The sequence below is a fragment of the Larus michahellis genome, chromosome 2, assembly GCF_964199755.1.
Source record: "Larus michahellis chromosome 2, bLarMic1.1, whole genome shotgun sequence".
Classification (NCBI taxonomy): Eukaryota; Metazoa; Chordata; class Aves; order Charadriiformes; family Laridae; genus Larus; species Larus michahellis.
Genome location: NC_133897.1, coordinates 151911577 through 151933213, shown reverse-complemented (window position 1 = coordinate 151933213; position 21637 = coordinate 151911577). Strand labels below are relative to the sequence as shown.

The 21637-nt window shown below is 33.0% G+C and overlaps 1 protein-coding gene across 3 annotated transcripts in view; it reads left to right on the top strand.

Moving 5' to 3' along the window:
* The window catches only part of CSMD3 (CUB and Sushi multiple domains 3), a 684352-nt gene that overhangs the window by 396758 nt on the left and 265957 nt on the right, over positions 1 to 21637 (top strand). For all 3 annotated transcript variants that reach the window (XM_074577705.1, XM_074577704.1, XM_074577703.1), the window contains 4 exons: positions 2917 to 3055; positions 8216 to 8403; positions 10848 to 11036; positions 20448 to 20564. In XM_074577705.1, the coding sequence (XP_074433806.1) occupies positions 2917 to 3055; positions 8216 to 8403; positions 10848 to 11036; positions 20448 to 20564 (633 nt within the window). The remainder of the gene's footprint in view (positions 1 to 2916; positions 3056 to 8215; positions 8404 to 10847; positions 11037 to 20447; positions 20565 to 21637) is intronic.

The following is a 21637-nucleotide window of genomic DNA, read 5'->3' as shown; positions in this document are numbered from 1 at the left end:
ACAAAGTATTTAGGCATACTTTGAACTGGAGAAATTGTACTTTTCTAGTGTCTGTGAGTTACCATGTGGCCTACTTGATTACTGAAGTTCTTTTTCTTATATATATACATGTATATATCTATATATACACACACTCTGAAGTTCATGTTCTTTAATTGTTTGTACAGATAAATATATCCCACTCTTGGCACATATCCATATCACCTGCAAGAGAGAAGATGAAGGTGACAAAGATCCTTATTTTAATCTTGGTATCTCTTCATTCAACCCCAAGGCACACAATCCTAACACTTTCTATTGCAGATGGCAGTTCTAAACTGGTAATGGAAAAGAGAGTGGTTCAGTTTTACTGTCTGCTTTGTATGATTTCACACTGTCCACAAAACGTGCTATATACTTCTTCATGGCTGATATTTTGGGGAAGCAATGAATTTTGCTTCTGCCTGCTTGTGTAAGGCACTGAAATGTATTTTGTTTGTTTTCTTCTTAGCCTCACATAGAGGACATAAAAATAGGTCTGACTGAAAAGATTTTGTGACAGAAAAATTAGCTTTAATGTAAAGTTTAAACTGAATAGCTAATACATTCTGTGGATTTCATTTTCCATAAACCAGTCAGCAATTCCTGAAAATAAAGAAATTGTAGATTGCTCATCATTTGAGACTTGTGGTCACCAGTTTAAGAACACGCTCTGTGTAATGCTTTTGTCTTTTCAATGCTGCTTTGTTGACCATCATGGAAAACATATTTATTGCAGAAAATAAGTAACATATAGTTTATATTTCACAGGTTCTAAATTATAATCCGGTATGATAAATAAGGCTTTGCATGTTTATGCAGTTATGGTAGTCTAGTGAAAATCAACTCTTACATTTTTCTTAACTGTCTTTTTCCTTATGAGAGGGCTTAAAGTCTTATTAGCTCCTTATCACCTTGTATTTTCATCAAAGGCGGCTTGATTAAGTCTCTCCATAAGTTCTCAAGTAATGCTCACTGATGCAAGTCAGAGCAACTTTGAAAAAGCTTTTTTAATAACATTACTCCTAAATCTCTCTTCTATACTTAAGATTCTAGGTAATCCATTTTAGTTAAATTAATAAAAAAAAATAATAATAATTTAAAAAAACAACTTACTAAATGCCTCTACTTGCTACACTTTTTACTGAAGTAGCTGGATTGACAATAAAGGATAACAATTTGCAAGCACTTCAGTGAGTGAAATAGTTCAATTTAGAGTCAAGTATTTTAAAAATTATTTATTTTCTCAGGAATAAGTAATTGAAATTAGTTATTTGATATGTAACATTGTAACTCAAGGAAAATATATCTTATACTTCTAGAGAAAAATACACTCAGAGATCAGTTGCTTTTCTATCTTGTCTCCTGTAGACAAAGGAGACTTTTTTGTATATTTGTCTCTATAGGTATGTTTACTATATTCATTTATATGCATAATACACATATAGAAAGATACATAGATATGTTTTTTTGAGGATGTGTACGCTTGGGCTGAACAATTTACCACACTGAATATGCATTAAATTCATAAGATGTCCTAGATATTTTAAATTGCTAGAAAAACATTATGATTTGTTGCCTATTTTAAAAATATTAATACTTTTAGTGATGGAATTACTGCATTTCTTAGACATTTAGAATTCAAGATAATTCTGTGAATTAATTTCTCTATTTAGGGAATATCAATCTCCTACTGAAAACAAATAAACAAAAACATGCCAAGCACTCCCCCAGTGTTTTCCTCACCCATCCATACCACTGAGGAGAAGATCATCTCGCAGAAGTCTGATGGTGCATGCACTTGACTTTACGTACACGTGTAGATCCATCAGATGTGATGGGTTTGCATTCATGCATGAAATTAAATCCTGAACAGAGCTTTGTGAGTCTTAAACCTGAAAGATCGGTCCTTTATCAATATTGGTCTTACGGTTCTTACTCTTCCCACCTGTGAGATTATACCATCTTTGGGATAGACTAGCACTCCCCATAACCAAAACCAACATCAGTCAAACATGGTTATTACTTCTGAGAATCTCTCTTCTGTGCTATGACTAACTGTTTTGACACTGATCAGCTAATGGAAACTTCCCTCATTCTGTACCAGATTCTATTTTACTATTTAAGAAGAATTGTTATAAGGCTCTTTATCTTTGTAATACCTACAGCTGTGGAAGTTATTCCTGTAATTAATGTGTCATTGAGCCATTGAAAAACTTTAAATATGATTACCAAAACCTTTGCTTTCAATTATGTTTTAATACAGTTTTCCTAGCTTATATTTACTCACTATCTCTGAGAGAAAAGCTACATGTTATTTCTAGTAATTCTGCTTGCAGATGTATATATTGCAGTATTTAATATGTTTGCCAGATGCCAAAATTATCAACTAATCTTGTGAGAATGGTATGTCTTTTTCATGAATAAGGAATTTGAACTATCAACAGGACAAGCAAAACATACGTAATATGACAGTGGATTCATATCAAAGTTAAAAAAACAATTCACTAGTTTCTAGCTTGATACTCAACTGAAACTTTTGCAAGTTTTTCAAACCTCTTTGCTCACAATTAAAACCAAAAGTAATGACACTTTTGAAAGATTACATTTTGTTGTTATGTACTTTATTACAGGCAAATAGATTGTATCTTTAAGAATGCAGTATAAAAAGCTTTGTCAGAACTTATTGAACAGCTCATTTTATCTTTTTAAGGTTTTGATTCAGTTGTCTCCATCTGATTCTGAACTCCACAGTCTGTCAGCTCAAAAGCTTTGTTGTATCTTCCTGCAACTGTATTTTTTTAATTTGTTCGTTATAGATGTCTTATACTGAAAGTGATAATTTTGAATTACATATAGTAACTCTGTGTTATACCTTTCTCTTTGTTTCATTTTTAGCTCCATGTGGTGGGCATTTTTCATCTCCCAGTGGAGTAATCCTCTCTCCAGGCTGGCCAGGGTATTATAAAGATTCCTTGAATTGTGAGTGGGTGATAGAAGCTGAACCAGGACACTCTATCAAAATTACATTTGAAAGGTCTTGGCTAATGTTTTTCTTAATTAATATTTTCCACTTTTTACACAGAAGCAGAATTTTATTAGCTTTGTCATAGCATTAATTTGCACTATCTCTAAAATCAAGCAATTGTATTATCAGGTAGGATTTTCCAAAACACCTTAGTGCCTTCAGAGCATACATTTTATCTTCAGTGTAATTTCTACTTTGATGCTTTGAAAAGCGCATGAAATACCTACCCTCTTGCATATATTTAAGCCTGTCTGGCCTAGTTTAAAATATTGTCTGTTTTTAAAGGTTAGAACGTTACATTTGCTCATAACCGTGTTGCTATGATGAATTATACTTATGAATTTATTTTTTTTTCTCTCTAACCTGTGAAATCTTCAACTCTGGAAATCTGAATCAACTGTGAAAACTGAATTAAATGCATTCATATTTTTATCCACGGTGAATATTTAATCATCAAATCAGCTGATCTGTTGTTATGAAAGGACTCTATGCTCTCAGGATGTAACTCCAGTTTCCCCAAATTACTGCAGCATTCCACTTTTCCTGCATTACTACCTGTTACTTAGGTCCTTTCCTTATTCCAAGGACTTAGATATGCTGAGGACCTATAATTTCTTATCATAGCAAGACATGGGCATTTCATTTAAGCTCTTTATGAGAAAGCAAACCAGAAAATATAATTAAAAAAATGCTACATTCTACATATTTTTGAGGCTATTTTACATTCTTTTTAATTGTAAATATTAATAAAGTTAAATGATGATCCGGGAAAAAGGGGCCTTTGATGATCAAAGTTATAGCACACAAATATCATGCAAGTACTTTTCAGTTCCTATTTATGCAGTGTATTTTGACTACTACTAGTCACACTCAAAAGAGAAGATACGGCTTCATTTTAATATAATTCGAAAGTCGTTTTCAGCAGGATCTGAAAACAACCAGGTTCTCTTAGCAAAATCTCTTATTGTGATAAAATTGTTTAAAACTTTTTTCTAATACTATAGCTTACACTATAATAAAGTGTTCACATGACATTATATACAATCAAAGGACAGGTATTATGGACATTTCAAAGGTATTTCCTATCCTTAACATCTAATGAAAGATAGTCCTCCAAAATAACTAGCGCTGTACATCATCTTAATATGAAGATTTACCAAATTTTTGATAATTAAAATAAAAAAGAGAAGTGAATGACTCCTTCTTGCAGAAATTAATCAAACTCATGTTACTTCAAAAGTAAAAGAAAATTATTGGTTTTCTTTACTGTAATGTAAATCAAAATTAAATAAAAATTTTGTAACTTTCGTTAACTCAAGCTTTTTAAAAGAAAAATACAATTTCAAATAATTTATTTTTAATTCAGCATTTCATTTTCAATTACACATTTGTCGTGGATAGTCGTTTCAAAGTGAAAAGTATTTGCCTTTTTATTTGCAAAATTCTAAGCCAGCTGGATTTTCTTACTTTGCACCTGAGTTTCATTAAATCTGACAGTCTCTTGTGTACAGTTCTGGTTTGTAATGCATTAAGGCCTTGTCATAAAATTGCACAACCTCTATTACTCTCGTAGGTAAGAGCCATAAGAACAAGACGTGATCTCTTCAGATCACAGAGTGAGCTCCTATCCTCTTTATAAGTTAATCTCATTATGATGACACTTCTTTTTCCATTGCTGCTCATTTTTGACACTCTTATTGCTTGCCATAAATTGGACTGATATGTGTATTGCTCAGATACAGCAACCCGGCGAGGCTCTACTTACATAGGTGTGTGTATGCTTATGTGTTTCTGTGCAGGATTACATGTGAAAATACATCTATGTGTGTTCACACAAATGCACTTAGATAAATAATTACATGTTGGGATATAAAGAAAAAGTTATTACATAAACGGAATAATGAAATAAATCTTTATAGTGTGCTGAAAGAAAACATTTTGTAAACTAACAGTGGTAAGGTTTTTTACTTAGACTTTATTTTTTTCACGTAATTTAAATTTAAATTCTGAGGCATTTATACTTTAGCTTCTTTTTAAGGACTCATTCTAGTCTGACTGTCCTTGTTCTACTCCTTCTGCTTACAAATCTTCAGCTGGACTTTCTCAAGACAGAAGGCTAGTTTTGTTGAAATATACACTTCTAAAACTACAGCCAAATGGCTTTCCTATATGATAAGGAGTGGAAGGTGTCCCTTCCTGTGGCAGGGGATTGGAACTAGATGATCCTCAAGATCTCTTCCAACCCAAATCATTCTATGATTTTATGATTAAAAAAGTCTCATATTTTGCTCAATCCTTTACATTTCACCTTTGTCCTGAAAAACAGAAGTATTTTTTCTAACCTTTCTTGGTGCAAATACTAAGACTTCCACAATGTGTGTAGTTATTTGAAAGATTTTTAATTTCTCAGTCAGAGTAAAACATGTATAGTACGTGTCTAGAATCTTTACATCCTTTCTTTTTGTTTTTTTCTAAGAGGAAGGGAACAGTTCTTACTAATGCACATTTCCTGCAGAGTGACACATTAACATTACATCAGTTTATCACTTGCACAGTAATTCATTTCCTTTTAGTCTCCCATCTTCCTATGGCTTCTCTCGTATGACGTTGCCTATGTGCATTCTATGACTGTACGTTAAAGGGTTCCTGTGCCATGGAGCTGGAGACACGGGTGAAAGGAAAGAGATTTATAGGCAAAGTGAAAAATAATAACTATTATTTTTTGTGCTTTCAGAGACTTCATAATAACTTTTCCATATTTTCTTTTATGGACATGCATGTATACTTTACAGAGTTTATTCCTGTTGCATAGGCATAGCTATGATAGATTATCTGATAGATTTTTGTTATAAATCAGTAGATTTTTAGGCTGAATTGAAATGATAGAAGTGAGAAATGCAAGTGCCATTCTTCATTATAATGAAGTGTTTATCATGAAGCCTAATTATGAGTATTTAAATGCTAGGGATGTTAATCAGCAAACTACTGATTGGAGTACTAGTCACATTTGACTAATGAGTATATACTGTGCAGCAGGATGTTCTACTCATCCTGGCACTGCATCGAGTTGATAGGGTGCCTCTTAGAAACAAAGATGAATGTTGTAAATATTAAAGCAGCTTTATCAGTTCAAATTAGATAAAAAAGTGTTTGTTGGCTCCTGTGTTCAAGTTTCACTCCTATCTGCTTGAAGAATTTTTGCGAATCCTCCATAAGAACAGACCTCACATAGCAATGAAGCCATCCAGTTTAATTTCAGAATAGTGACTAGTTAAGTAGGAAAGAATGTTGGAGTGGTCTTACGTGAGCACAAAGTATTTTTTTATTCAATTTCCTATAAATCCCTACTGTTTTCTCACACAAGGGAATAACCACATGATATATAAAAGTATCACATAAGCTGGGCATCAAGAGGAAAGGTATTCAAGGAAAAAAATGATATAAGTATCACCATTATAAATTAAATTTAAATTGATCGCTTTTCTGAGACAAATGACCAAGCAAAGGCATTGTACATAATCCCCTCCTTCAAATTTCTTTCAGCTTATCTCACTAAAAAGCTGACCTCACCTTTTATTTTTCACTTGGGTACTTACTTTTCCTCTCCTTATTTCCTGCAATTTGTGGTGTTGTGTGTAGTTTTTAAGCAACAAGTACTTATGAGAGGATTTCTGTTGTGTCTTTGGAGACTCAATTTCATCATGTCTTGACTGGCCTGATAGTTGTTTTTCGTTTATGAGATCAATGCCTTTTTACACTTTATGTCTCAAGTATGTTTTTGATAAAGGGACTAAGGAAGCAGAGCAAGACTAAACAATCTGTTGCCAAGACTGTTTCTGGGTTTGGTTTTTTTTATGGATTAGTGGGAAAAACAAATACTGGAAAAGGCAAGTTATTGCCTGGTAGCTTTTTAGCAACATATTGTTGTGAATTCATGTGGGATTGAGTGAAAAAAGAATTTTTCAGTTCTCCTACTTCTAGACTTATCCTGCTTCATTTCTGTAACTCCCTATTAGTTTATTTTTGTGCTCTTTTCTATATTATTTCATAGGAGTGGGACATGGATAAAAGAAAACACATATTTTGGAAGCTTAATTTGACTTCTCATCTTTCACCAGTCTCCTTTAGATTTTTAGGCTCAGACTCATGGGACATGAATGCTGAAATACAAAGTTTCTCAGTACATTGGCATTAGTCATGCAGTTCCTTGAATGGATTTTGCAAAGCCAAATTAGGCATCTAAGTGAATCAGAGAGAGAATTAGGAATATCTGAAGGATCCTTGTAGGATCCTGCTGTTAATTGTTTCTATTTAATTCTGAAAGGGTTTTTCAATAATCCATCAGAGAGTCCATTAAAACAGTATGATTGATGTGCGTTCTGTCATAGCAAGAAAGAGAGAAACCACTGTCAAAATACCAAACGGGTGTTTGGGATTGCTGACACCATATAAACCAAGACAAACAAGGAGATACCTAGTAGCACTGTCACACTCAGCTTTTCCTTGACAGGACCAGCACATGTACTGTCTCTAAATAGGCATTTTGCTTTATAGTGCTTTCTAAATAGGATTTTTAATATATTTTTTTTTTATCATAACTCTGCCACTAGTTTGGACTGAGCTTCAACTGGCACAAAGCCACTAGAGTGTCAAAGCAGACTTAAGTAATTCTATCCCCGCTTGTAGATGATTTTAAGGATAGGTGTTAAGAGTATGAGTATTTGATAATAAAAAATACCTTGATGATATTCGTGACAAATTGCATAGATATAATAAAAGAATGCATCAACATATCCTCTACATTTACTTAATTTTTCCAAAAAGAAAAATAATTTTGTGCTATAAAATAATATATGCAAGTAATATTAATCTTTGCTAACAAACCATGTGTTTCTGGCTCGTTTCCTGCAATATAAACCAGCTCAAGGAGTTTAAACTTATTTCTCATCTTACTAAGGCAGTAACCTGGAATTTGATTAATGTATTAATCATAAAGGATAATTAATACTATTATATTGATATTGTAAAATATATATGTGGAGAAATATTTAAAAGAATATGATCAGGAAATGAGCATGGTTTTAAAGTATGGCTTACTTTTTATGGGCTTATTGAATTTGTTTTAACTGCTGCTTATATTTGTGCCTCTGTTTGTTTCCTCAACTCCAGATTTCAGACAGAACTCAATTATGATGTTTTGGAAGTTCATGATGGACCAAATCTATTATCTCCACTCCTGGGATCTTACAATGGTACACAGGTCCCACAGTTCCTGTTTAGCAGTAGCAATTTCATTTATCTTCTCTTTACAACTGACAACAGTCGTTCTAACAATGGATTCAAGATTCACTATGAAAGTAAGTAATTCAGAATTGTATTATTTGATTTCCCCACCACTGCTTATACTAGTCATAAAAAGGTGCACATGTGTCGTCCTTGGTAAATTCCTGTTATTTCTCAAACTGAGAAAGATTTAGTGATGTTAAACTGCAAAAGAGATGACTATTAATTTCGTTTACAATTTAATGTCATTGCTGTACTGCTCCATGCTTTAAGAATCAGGAGATGGGAAGGGGAAGCAAATGCCTTTCTTCTGGATGTTGCTTTTATGTTTTGTTTTTCTTATCTTTTATGCAATACATTGTTGTGTGTGTAAAACTGCATGAGATCAGGAAAATTATGAAAATCTAAGCAAATAACTGAATTACTGTCCTGATTGATGTACCTGCAGCTCTAACTGAAGGTAGTGGGAAATGCAGTTCACACTAATAAGCTGAAAAACAAGCTTTGGAATTGCTGTGGATTTTTAAGGATCTAAAACCCCTCATATGTGATTTCTTCTGACATATAGAGTATTATATTTCCCTTATTATAATCATATTAACTACACTGCAGAAAGTATCCGTAAGATTTCATACTTTATGAACTCTTAAAATTCATATAAGTTGATATATTATCATGTCATTTACTTTAGTGTTTCTAAATATACCTTTTGTTGTAATAAGCGAAATAATACTTTTCTGTATTCACTGTTTAATTTGCTTAGTGAGGTGTTTGCACCTGCAATGATAGCACATTGCTATCTATCCATTTCTGTTTCATACTCCTACTTGTTGGAACTATCACCAAACAATTTTCAGATGTTCTTAATTTTTTAGATTAATTTTGGACATTTTTACTTTTCCTGACAACTAATGATAACAATATTAAATACAATATATGTAGAGGTGACTTTTTGCCAGATAAAATTTGGGCTAATTTTAACTCTAGTGAATGTCAAGTTCTGGCTGCTTATTTAAAAAAATCTATTATTATTCCAAAATTCTTTTACTTTCCTACCTTCACCCATATCCTTCCATTTGCATGAACTTTTACATTGAAGAAGCCATGATTTAGTTAAGTTCTCATCCATTTTGAAGTTCAAATGATGGCTATCATTACAGATCAGGAAAATTAGATTAATATTGCCATCAGAGACCACTAAATTCTTCAATTGATTGGCTAAATTAATAAAGTTAAATAGAAATCACACTTTGGGAATGTGAATAGCAAAAAGAGGAAAGCTGCACTTATTACAAATATCCTTATATCAAAATGTTTCAATTAAATAAATTTGGAAAGGAAATCTGAAATTTCATTATAAGTTAATTCTTCAATTTAATTATAAAATCCCTTTTCTTCTAAAATTGATCCCAACCCCACAGTTCTTTTTACATTAGTGAACAATGGAAGTTACATTTATACTATCAAAGAACATTGAAAATGCACATCTTTACCATTTTTACACAAAATAAACCATTTTCAGTACTTGTTTTTGTGCTTAACATCCTCTGTTTATATACAGATATCTAGTATTAATATTATTTTTGTTTGATTCTTACTGGTTCATTGTCTTATATTATCCAGTACAACCTAATTAGGATTTCCCTTTTCTGGATAGTAATAATGACTAATGATCTTCTGTTCAGCATTTCTCTCTTCAAATAGCCTATTGAAAGCTGAAGTTTTTTATACGTTGTCATTTTCTATGACAATTATTTCTTTCCACACTGAATTTCTTTGTAAGGAAGTACATTTTAAGGCTTTTGTGTAGGAATAAAAGGAATAACACCCATAAAAATTCTTACACTGACTACTAATTTGCTAACTTGAGTATTATTGTTAGAGTTTTTTCTTTCTTTGTTTTTCCCTGATTCTTTTAAAATTAAGTTAAAATTTTCACTGGGAAATAATCTAAAAGCTTTAATTTTCCAACACCCATTAAAATCCTCTTTATCAAGTCAACTTCTCTTAACTCCTTTTTTCTGCTATTCCTTATCTTCTCAATATCTCACATATCAAATAAAATTAGGTATAAGAATTATTTATGTAAATAATTGATCTATGTAAAAAATTAAAGGATAAATATCAAAAGACATAAAAAGCATTTTCGCTAGGATAACAAAGTTTGGGGGCAGGGGGGAAAGGCTGGAAATCAGAATTGTGAGTGATCATCAAAGCTTTTCAACATCAGCATCAGGACAAAATAATTTAATAATTCTGAGATAGGATCACGCTAAATATCCTGTAAATTATGTGATGTTTTTCTCTGCAACAGTGACAGGATGCAATTAATTATCGATAACATAATGGTAACACAAAGAAACATAGTTCAAGGAGTATTCACTGAAAATGTGTGATAATGGAGGCTTTGCCCCCACTCACAGCACAGTGATTTACTTAATTAAAAAAAAACCCTATAGGTTGTTTATTTAACTCTTTTTGTTGTTGTTTTTGTTGTGTTGTTTTTTTTTTAATCTAGGTGTAACTGTTAATACTTACTCTTGCTTGGATCCTGGCATACCGGTGCATGGACGTCGTTATGGACATGACTTCTCTATAGGTTCCACTGTCTCATTTAGTTGTGATCCAGGTTACAGGCTGAGTCATGAGGAACCTTTGCTATGTGAAAAAAATCACTGGTGGAGTCACCCACTCCCAACTTGTGATGGTAAGCATGAATGGGTAAAATATAGAGTACCTTAAAATACATACCTTTTGCCAAACTATTGTTATCAAAATGAGTTAAATGTGGAGCTTGTAAAACTTCCATTTTTAGGAAAAAGAGAATAGTTGAGGGAATATATGTTACATACCTCTGTGTGGTTAGATATTTAGTAAAAAAAGTACAGGAGAATATATAATTCTTTAAATCAGCAGATTATTGAAGATACGTCTATCTGAATATATGTTACTGTGAGCTAACTGATTGCCGGTTAGCTCAAGGCATGCAAGCTTAATCCGTATCTGCTTGTAAAGCACTTATTATAAGCCACTAGCTGGCTTGTACAAACTGCTAGCTATTTGTATTTGTATATCTGTCTATGGACATAGGTGTTCTGACATACAAAACATGATATGCACTTTATTTAAACCTGACTCGAAAGCTGCATTTTCTCATTTCGTGTTGACCACTGTGTTCCTAACTTGTTAACAGAACTTGATGCTCTTCAATTACTGTAGGAATTGATTGGGGCCACATTATACCTGATGATTAAGTGTATGATTGTTAAATCAGAAAAAAATGGTATTGAGTAACATCATTCATTTTGGAGTCTCCACCATATCATTAAAGAAGTCTGCTTGAAAAATTATCTAATAGTTCCAGTTATCTCTTGTTATCAGAATTGTTCATTTTAATCTGTTTTCCCAGTTAGGGTGATACCAATTACATTTAATATTAAGAAAGTATATTGTAATATTTATTAAGTTGTGTATTTGAGGTGTTTTCCTCTCAAAATATTTTTTTTTCCTTTTAGCATGGTGCACACTCTTCTGATGATGAAAATGTTATCAGGAATAATGTACCCACTTAATTCTAGAGTAGTACTTAAGAAAAAAATCTGCTGAACTTCTATGAGCTACATAATGCTGATAATAGTGTATTTTTCTAAAACAGTTCTTAGTGTTTCAGGACACTCGGTTAGAATGAAAAAGCTGAAATTGAATGAAGACTACTGGGAAAGCCCACTAATCATGTTTGATTTGACATATGGAAACATAGTAATATCCACTGTATTTCTGTCTTTAAAAAATGGTAGGGGTTCTCTTGGCCTTCAGCTTATTTAATTAGCAAATGCTTTCATTTTTATATTTCAATATGTTGAACATGTCAGTATATGATGATGCTCGAACTTTTCAGTGGTAGAAAGGGGTGTGAATAATGACTTTCCTGAAATGGCACTCTGTAGTTCAGCAAGCCTGTTTCCTAAAGGATTCTGCTTCTCAGTCAGGTTCTTGGGATGAAGAATTGTGGGGTTCCCACAGCTCACAGCCAAGGGAACAATATTTTCACTGAATAGGCCATAGACATATGATGTGTTTTCTTATGGTGTTAGGCACTAGATGGTAACCATCTAAAGCAAAAAGTATTACACGCTCTCTATAAATACTGTGCTCTGCTGTGAAATAAACTTACATATTGTGATAAATTTCTTCCTTAAGATGCTGAACTAGCATGCAATTCATTAAGTAAATGAGATTTTTTTTTTCTCCAGAGTACGTTGCTAAATGGCAATTGTCCATTGAATAAATATGTTCTAAAGGCAGGATTGAGTATATTTATTCTAGTAAATTTAATCAGTTCATGGTTGAACTAATTTTAATTTCACTGATGAACTTCCTCTCTGGTAGAATGTTTTGAAATAGGATCCAGTGTCCTTGCACCCCACGGGAAAAAAGGGCATTTGCTAAATGGGCGATTCTTTGCATACACTGCGAGTATGGGTTTGTATTAATTGTGGCACTAATAAACACATTGGTCACTGTTCCTGCTCATTCAATATATTACTCTGACTGTTTCTGAGGAGCAGAGTTTTTCATTGATTGTTCTTTTTGATAATTGCACCTCTTTTTGATAATTACATCATATACTGATATGCAGATAGACCATGATAATTGCACAGACAGATCATGGCAACTCACGACTGTAAGTGTTTTGGAGGAGGAGAAGGGTGTAGAAGATGAAAAAAAATTAGACTTCTTATAACCAGTTCTTCCTCAAAGTAGATGGTGTTGACTGCAATTCAATTCTTTGAAGGAGTGTAAACTAATTTTTTCATGAGGTGTTTGGATGTTACACAGATAAGCATCATAAAAGGATTATCAGGGAAGTCACACTTGGTTGTCTACAGGAACATTTTGACAATTCTGAGAATGATGGTTTCAAAATGAACAAACTTTTTCGTTCCCTAAAGACTGGCCTGAGGGAGTATAATTCATTCATATTTGAATAATTGATACGCATGGAGGATTTCATACGTAATTTCCTTAGTTTTGATTTTTATGTGTATCTACATAGATAAGGTGTGCACTCTTCCTCAGTGCACATACGTATTCTCTCTGTGTGTGTATGTGTATACATATATATGCAAACATAGAAGTTTTTATAGAAAAAATATATCTATTTCTTCATAGAAGAAATTATATAAAGAAGTATAGCAAAAACCTTTCCAGAAAAAAATAAAACATTTAGAGTTCTCTGACCTTTGAGGATAGTAGAATCTAGTTCTCCTCTTTAAAGATAAATCTTTAAGGAAAATATTTTCATAATCATAGAATAGTTACAGCTGAAAGGAATCTCAGAATGTCATCTAGTCCAAACCCATATCCCAACAAGCGCGTCCAATCTGGATGTTAGATCAGGTTGCTCAGGATCCTACACAACTGAGTTTTATCTCCATGGAGGGAGACTCCATTTCTTCTCTGATCAACCTGTCTCATGGTTTGACCATATAATAAATATTCTTAATATATACTGAGAGCTTCCTGTCTTCCAGTTCCATCCATTAACTCTCATCCTTTCACTGTGGTGAAAACTACTTGAATTTACACAGTCCTTGAATTGCTTTACAGTTTTCAAGACAGCAACTCCACTGTATTAAAATAAGTTATACAACCATAACATTAAGGCTTCTTCAAAGAATGAAAAGTAAAACCTATGATCTTTATCAAACCATCAGTCTCTTTTCAAGAAATGAATTAGTCTGTAGACTGTTAGGAATATACTGTTAAAAGCACTTTAGTGTTGTTATGTATAACCAAGTCCTGGATAGCCATCTTGGCAAAATATTTTTAATTTCTTTTCAAATGAGGTGGCACTGATCAAGGGTTAGACTTCTGACTTGTTTTTTTTCCTTCTTTGGTTCATGTGTAAACAGCTTTTTTACCCATGCAGACCAGAGAAAAAGATTGGCATTACTGTGTACATTTATTTATTTTGAAATAGTTCATATGAAGATGTGGTTTGGTCTATGTATCATAAATGTGGGACACATTACCTAGGAAAATAAACATACAAATAAATAACAAGCACCATTTTCAAATGGGAGTATGTACAGGCCTTCAGAAAATATTAATACTTGAGAGATAAAATAGATGGTTTTGAGCTTTGCTTAGAAAATATTACTTGTATTACATTTACACCATTCATATCTAACATCTACATATGATTCATTGCCTACCTGTATATCTCTACATTCCTTAATTTCTTGACTGTAATCTCCTCCAAGTGCTTAACACATACGACAAAATTTTGTCTTACCATGCCCTTTCTATATGTATCTCATAACAGAATTTTACTTTTAAGCTTTGAATATATGTGAGAAAACCTGTTCTACATGATATGTGAAGTATTGTATTATTCCCATTTAAAATGACAGGAAAATTAATGTAAAAGTTAGATACCTTATTAAGAGTGTAAAGTGCTTTTTATTCCCTTCGTTATAACACGAAATTGAATGCTAATACATAATAATAATTATTCATTATTTGAATTAAAAATAAATATTGTCATCCCACTTGATCTTCATTTACTTAAGAAAATTAATAAATAGCAAGAAAAATGTTCAAGGAAGATTGAAAACATCTAATGTTTTTATTGAAAATGCCTAGATGTCCAAATGAATTAGCAAATATGACTTGTGCAGTATCATGAGGAACAAATCCAGGAAGTATGACAGAGATGTTATGTCATTTCTGTGAAGGCACCTCTAAACTAAACCCAATACTTTTATTAAAATACAACTATTAAAAAACCTGCTGCAAATATTCAGTGGGGTAGATGCCAGAATTGGAAATGGATAGCATGTTGTGGTCTGGTTTAAATTTAAATAAGAAGGTAAAAATGTTTATGTTGTGAGTAATCTAGGTTACGCTAGTTTCTATTAAGTTCATCTCTTGTGTGATATAACTCAGTCCAAGTTTTCTTTCTGTAAGCTTATTATAATAATTTTATGTCCATATTGTTATTAACTTGTTATTACTTGACTGCATCCCATTTTAAGACACATTACACCTTCCTTAATTAAGGAAGACAGATGCTGAAGTTTCTTGGTCCATGAAGAACAGTATATAAGATTCAAATTCTAATTCACTGTTTCAATATTTTTTAACTATATTTATATTTCCCTTTTATTATCAAATTACATAGCAAATGCAAATCACCTCACATTTCTAGTTGGAAGTTAGAGTTAATTCAGCAAATTAATGTAGTGGGGCCTCTGTGTGTTTGTGCACAGATATACTTGTATTTAGATGTATGTATACACATAGACAAGCACATCTACGTGTGAATAGATTTATCTTCTTTCCACTCTGTGGTTCTTTCTGAACTAGCATATGAGTCTTTCTCGATGATTCTTGAAACCATTTGTAAAACTGATCATTGTTACTAATCAATTATAAATGTGTTCCCATCACCTTTGAAAACAAATGACTTTCAATTATTTGTACTTGCAGCAAGCTGAACTTACTGAAAAAAGTATTTTTTTTTCTGAAGGCTTCTGTTCTTATATGTATTTTCTCTTTTTTGAGAAAATTGAGTTAGATCATTGTATGTTAGTTTTCGAGTTTTAGTTAGTGACCTATGGCTAGTCTCTTGAAAAAACTTTATATATCAAAATGGTAGGTGATATAATTTGAAAATGTGGAAAATGTTAATTTCTCAGACATCACTGTCTTCAGTCAGGCTAAAAAGGGATGATACGGCTTTTTTTACTGCATTGCTAGTGAACGCTATAAGTAGAAATTTACAGATGCATATATTTGTATAGATTTTCTTGTTTTCTCTTGTTTTACTGAAATAACAGATACATTCTCTTGATAGCTTTCCATCCTTCTTGGATATGGTGGCCCCCTTCTTCTCGCATCCAGTTTTCTTGATAACTTCATATTATTGCTATACACTCAGTGCTATACACTCAGTGCTATACACTGAGACTAACTTGTGTTACTGCAAAGTAAATTAGTTTTAAATAGGTATAAACCTTGTTCAAAGACCTCACATGACAGAGAACATAATTAGTGGTATAAAAAAGTAAAATTTAAGAGGTAAGAAGCTTTTCTGTGAACAAGCGTTAAGCTAGCTATACAGGCTGACCTCTACGGGAAGACATTATACAGACTGACTTCTGCAGTAAAATATAAATATGTTAAACATAGAACAGAGGATGTGAAAAAAATGGAAAAAAATATCTGTGAACAAAATGTCACAATCTAATGTAAAGTGTCCAAGCGATATGTTTGTGTAGTGCAGCTGCTGTGACAAGAAGAGCAGGTGAGTACTTGCAATTGTTCATGCAGTGGTCATAGTGGTCTTAATCTACAGAAGTAGATTAAGAAAACCTGTCTCTTTAACTGATCAAGGTCAGAGATACCAATGTGCTTTACCAGCCTTCCAAAGTGAGTCCCCAAGAGGGAAAAGAACAAGCCAAGTTAGCAGAAGAACAAAAGGGTAAAAATAGACCATGAATAAATTTAAGATAGAAATTATGAGACTATTTCTAGTATTGGAAGATTGATTTTCTGTAACAGTTTTATAGTAGCATGAAATATGGCCTGAAATGGAGATTGATAATTTTATGAATGACACAAGTCAAGTGCTTTCATTACAACTACTCATGTATTTCAGGGAAGAAGCATGGCCTGCATGTCTCCCGCTGAGAAATTTATGAGTAGCCTGAATAAAGGTTCTAAATTTTTTTGGGCCAAAAATTATTTTCAAACTGTATAGGATCATTTTCCAAGCTAGGCTTGCTTGCTGTCCCTCTTCCTTTTCACTGATCATGTTACTGAGAAAAATAAATGCAGTTGTGATAATTTACAACAAAATAAAGTGCAAGTAATCAGCCCAACACCGTTAGAATTTATTTCACCTAAACAACTGGCTTAGCCAATGAGCTCCACAATTAAATTTTAATCTTCATTCACAATTATCCAAAACTTGTTTCTTAAATTGTCACATAATTTCTGATCACCACAGTGCTGTAGAGGTATTTTATAGTATACATGCAGGTACCTATCTGTATTTCATTCAGTCACTTCTATATTTTGTTTTCTTTATTTTTTTTATTTTGTTTCTCACTCTTCTGAAAGCATAGTAATGGAGGGGAAAAAATTTGGCATGTCTTGATTCAGCTTCTCTGGTTGCATAGCAAAGAAATGATTGTTAGTGTGTTAGCAACACAAAATTCCATTTTCCATGCTAGAACACCAAAATAGCACTTCATTTATTTGCTTATGTATTCATCCTTCTTTCAGTCTCTTCTAGCCTTCATCTCTGTATAATCATATAAAGTGAAAGAAAGGCTTCTTGTAGAATTTTGGAAAATGTGTGGAGTTTATCTTCTGCTGTTTTTATTTTCATGTGTTTCTGTTTTCCTTTGCACTCTGAAAGAGTCAGATACTAGTAGTGATATCACATGCTTGGGCTGTTTGCCATCTTATCAGGACCAGTGCACATTTTATATTTCAGATCTGTCAACTTGGCTGTGTTTTGTAAAGTGCTGGTCCCTTGATGCCTTTTTTTGCCATCTGCTAGCCTTCATAGAATTACACGGAGTGCCTAATGGCATGCCATACATGTTTTCTCACCATTTGCATTCCTGAAAGGTTTTCCAAATGCCCACTGTAAAATACATGATTTGTTTGGGCTGTTTCCCCTGATCATAAAAACCAATTGCTTATTTAATAGGGCTGACCTAAGGTATGGACAAAGTAAGTAATAACCATCAGAAGGTCCAATAACATGCTGTCATTGGACAGCTTTGTTCTGCTTCACTATTTTCTAAATATAATAAGATCAGGTGATAAGTGGACAGTGTTTATCTGCATTGTTTCTTCATCAGAGAAGTGAGGAGGAAAATTAGTATGCTGGGATGTTATTACCCTGTGGCAACAATGATGAGACTGGGCAGTTGTGGTCCTAGAACGTCCTATTTCAGCCTATGGTACTGGATCTGCAAATTTCTGGCTTACAACTAGGCCAAAAAGGCTAGAAAGTTGGCAGGATAGATAGCACACTCAAAGAAATCATGAGGTTACCCACACAAATATACAAGTTTAAAACAGGAATGTGGTTAGTTAGAACAACCAAACAAATTTAGCTAAGCAAAATAGGGTGATCTTCATCCTAGGGTATAAGATGAAGTTCAGTTTCTGCTTTATAAGAAAACTGTAGTTAAATGTATACTTCTTTTTATTCAGGGCCCTAAAGATAGTGATGACAGTAAGACAGAAGGTACATTCTGGATATTTTCGATTTGCTATATGGGTTGTCCTTAAATCAGTTTTGAATGGACTTCTACAAGCAGAAAATCAAGACTGGTCAGCATATTCATTCTCAAATAAATAGCATTAGTAGCAAAAGCAATAATAGGTACAACTTTCATGATTCATCCCATCAATGTATCGCAGAAATTCCACAAGCAGAATAAATATTAAGTTATAGTAGAATAAATGGCATGATGTAACAAATTACTCACAACACCTTTCTCCTGAAGAAGTATGAAGATGTTGTTTGAGGACTGTTCATGTACTGAAAGGCCAAATTTCTCCCACCTTTACAATCCGTACTGTAGAGCACTATGTCAGTAGCTGCTGCTGACTGGTGTTACAGGAGCAGTAGGAGCAGGTTAAACCAGCTAGTGCAGGCGGGCCAGCCTCTCTCAGAAACAGGTATTGCTCCTCCAGCCTGGGACAGCCTCCTTCCCTTGCCCTCGCTGGAGTGGCACAGGCTGGGAAACACAGACACTAGCAGTAGGCGAGCAACAGCTTATACAAGAAGGGAAAGAGGGACTGATAGTTGTATAGACTGGAATTGCAGGCAAGTAACTGCTGTATACCTATCACCCAAACTGCCTTTCAACAGCTTCAGTGTCTGCTAAGGAGAAAACCCTCTTATTAAAAGTGGGATCGCTGAATGCTGGCTTAGGTTAAGGTGCAGACTCAAAGAAACTATGGTTGATACCAATAAAAATTCTGAAAGGACACTGGTTGAGAACTTGACTACTGAAGGCTGAAAAGGGAGAGTTTGTATTAATTACTTTGGAAGAGCTGCTCATTAAGAACTGCAATAACCTTTCCTAAAGCAGTCTATATTATTGTACTGAAATCTGGTGGCAATAACATGGTTTACTGTTTTTTTTTGTATTCTGGGACATTTCTAATGCATATAATTAGGCTAAGAAAAATAAAAGGAATAGATGTTTTTAATCTTGAAGCAAAAAAAACCCATAGAAATATTCATTTGTTCTATAATGTATGCCCTTCTGAGATAATGTATATTCAGAGAACTATGATGTAATAACTTTTCTTGGCACTGAATTTTAATCACTGTTATTGATAAAAGATAATTCTAAGCTCTAAGAGCCTCTTCAGTACTAAAAGTTACTCTATATAATATTTCAAAAGCTCTGGAATGGAAAATTCACCATTAGAATGTAATGGTGAATCGTGAAGATATTTATGCCACTGTTGTAAGATTTTATTTGTGTATTTTGTATTAATTCAAGCTTCAATTTAATTTTTATATTGCTCAATTACTGATTACTTTTACAAAGTCACTACTGATACTGTAGAAAGGCTTATTCTTATATTGGCAATTGTCATTATCATTATCACTTGCATTATAGATATAGATGCATATCCAATAATTAGATACAAGAAAGGATGTCATGCTTCCCTGCAGTAATATTTTCAGTGAGTAATTCTTCAATAGCGATATCCACTCAGTGCCATTTTAACTCTCCAGCCTTAGCTTCTGGCTAAAGTGATATTGTTTGGCTCCGTATCTTGTTCTGCCTTCATCTTGTGACTTTCACAGTATTTCAAGAAAATGTGAAAAAACAGCAAAAAACCTCAATTTTCATTTTCTTAGTACCTATAACAGAACATTTTAATTATTCATGGATTGTATTTCTTTTCATATTGTGTAAAAATGGGCTAAGGTTATATGTGGAATTACTGAATCATTTGACCAACAGTTTTTAAGCAATTTTAAAGCCAGAAGTTTTTTAAAAAATATTTTCTTATATTTTCTGTCATCTGTAAGTTTTATATTTATTATTTTCTTTGTTATTTCAAGCTTTATGTGGTGGAGATGTTAGAGGACCTAGTGGAACGATTTTATCCCCTGGTTATCCTGATCTGTATCCAAATTCACTGAATTGTACATGGACTGTGGATGTTACCCATGGAAAAGGTAAATAAATCAATTTCTCTTTTTCGACCCTTTTTTTTAAAAAAAAATGTAAATCCAGTGTTCTGTGCTACACATGTAGATCTAAATTAGCAGCAATGAACTAGGATTGCTGATTTTTGGTTTTGTTTATTTTTATTATAGTAATTCCTATAATTCCAGATGTGGACTAGGCCCTTTTTGCTTGCCATAGAACAGAAAGTCTCTAAAAGTTTATACTCCAAGTAACAGATAGTTGGATGTGTGCACATTAATTTGTACAGGTGAAAGAGGATCAATGCTTTTTCCATGTTGAGGAGGAAATGCCTTATATTAGAGAGAGATTAGCAGGAAGTAATCATTGATATTTAGACTTGGTATCAATAGAAGAATCTGAAGTGAAGACTTAAGTGAAGATGTTATTCATATTATGGCATAAAAAAGGAATGAAGTTAATGACAGAGGAGTTGTTTAAAAGATTTCTCATTATGCTTAAATTTTACATTACGACTAGCTGTCAACAAGAAAATGTCAGAAAGAAAAGTCACATTATTTTGAAGAAAAGAAACTGTTTCAGCTTACCGAGATACATTTTCAGGGTGACAGCATATATATGCAGCAGTTTTATATGCATATATAGATTGAATAAATAATATAGTTTAGGTATAAATGTAGAAAGAAAAAAAAATGGAACCCAATAAGAGAACATTTAGAGAGGTAAGAAAGAGTTATAGAATGACTGATCACAGAAGCTGAGGGACACGAGACTTTTAAGAAAAGGATGGTTATTTGTTGAAGGAGGATTTCAGGATAAAGATGTAATACTGATTCTTATCTGAGAAAGGATCTTAGTAAGAGTTATTTCAAAGGAATAAGAAGAGGTTAGAAAATGCTTGGGACACAAATGCAAGTGGGTAATTCCAGCTAGCAAAATGTGTCCTACTTGTGTGTCCTACTTGCTTTAAGGTGAAAGGTTTTGGGACTATATGAGAAGATGGTCAAACTTTTAGATTTTTGTTGGTATTTTATTTTAAATATGGGAATGACTACATAGTACACTACAAAAAGGAGAATTGCATCTGTAACACTGGAAAGAA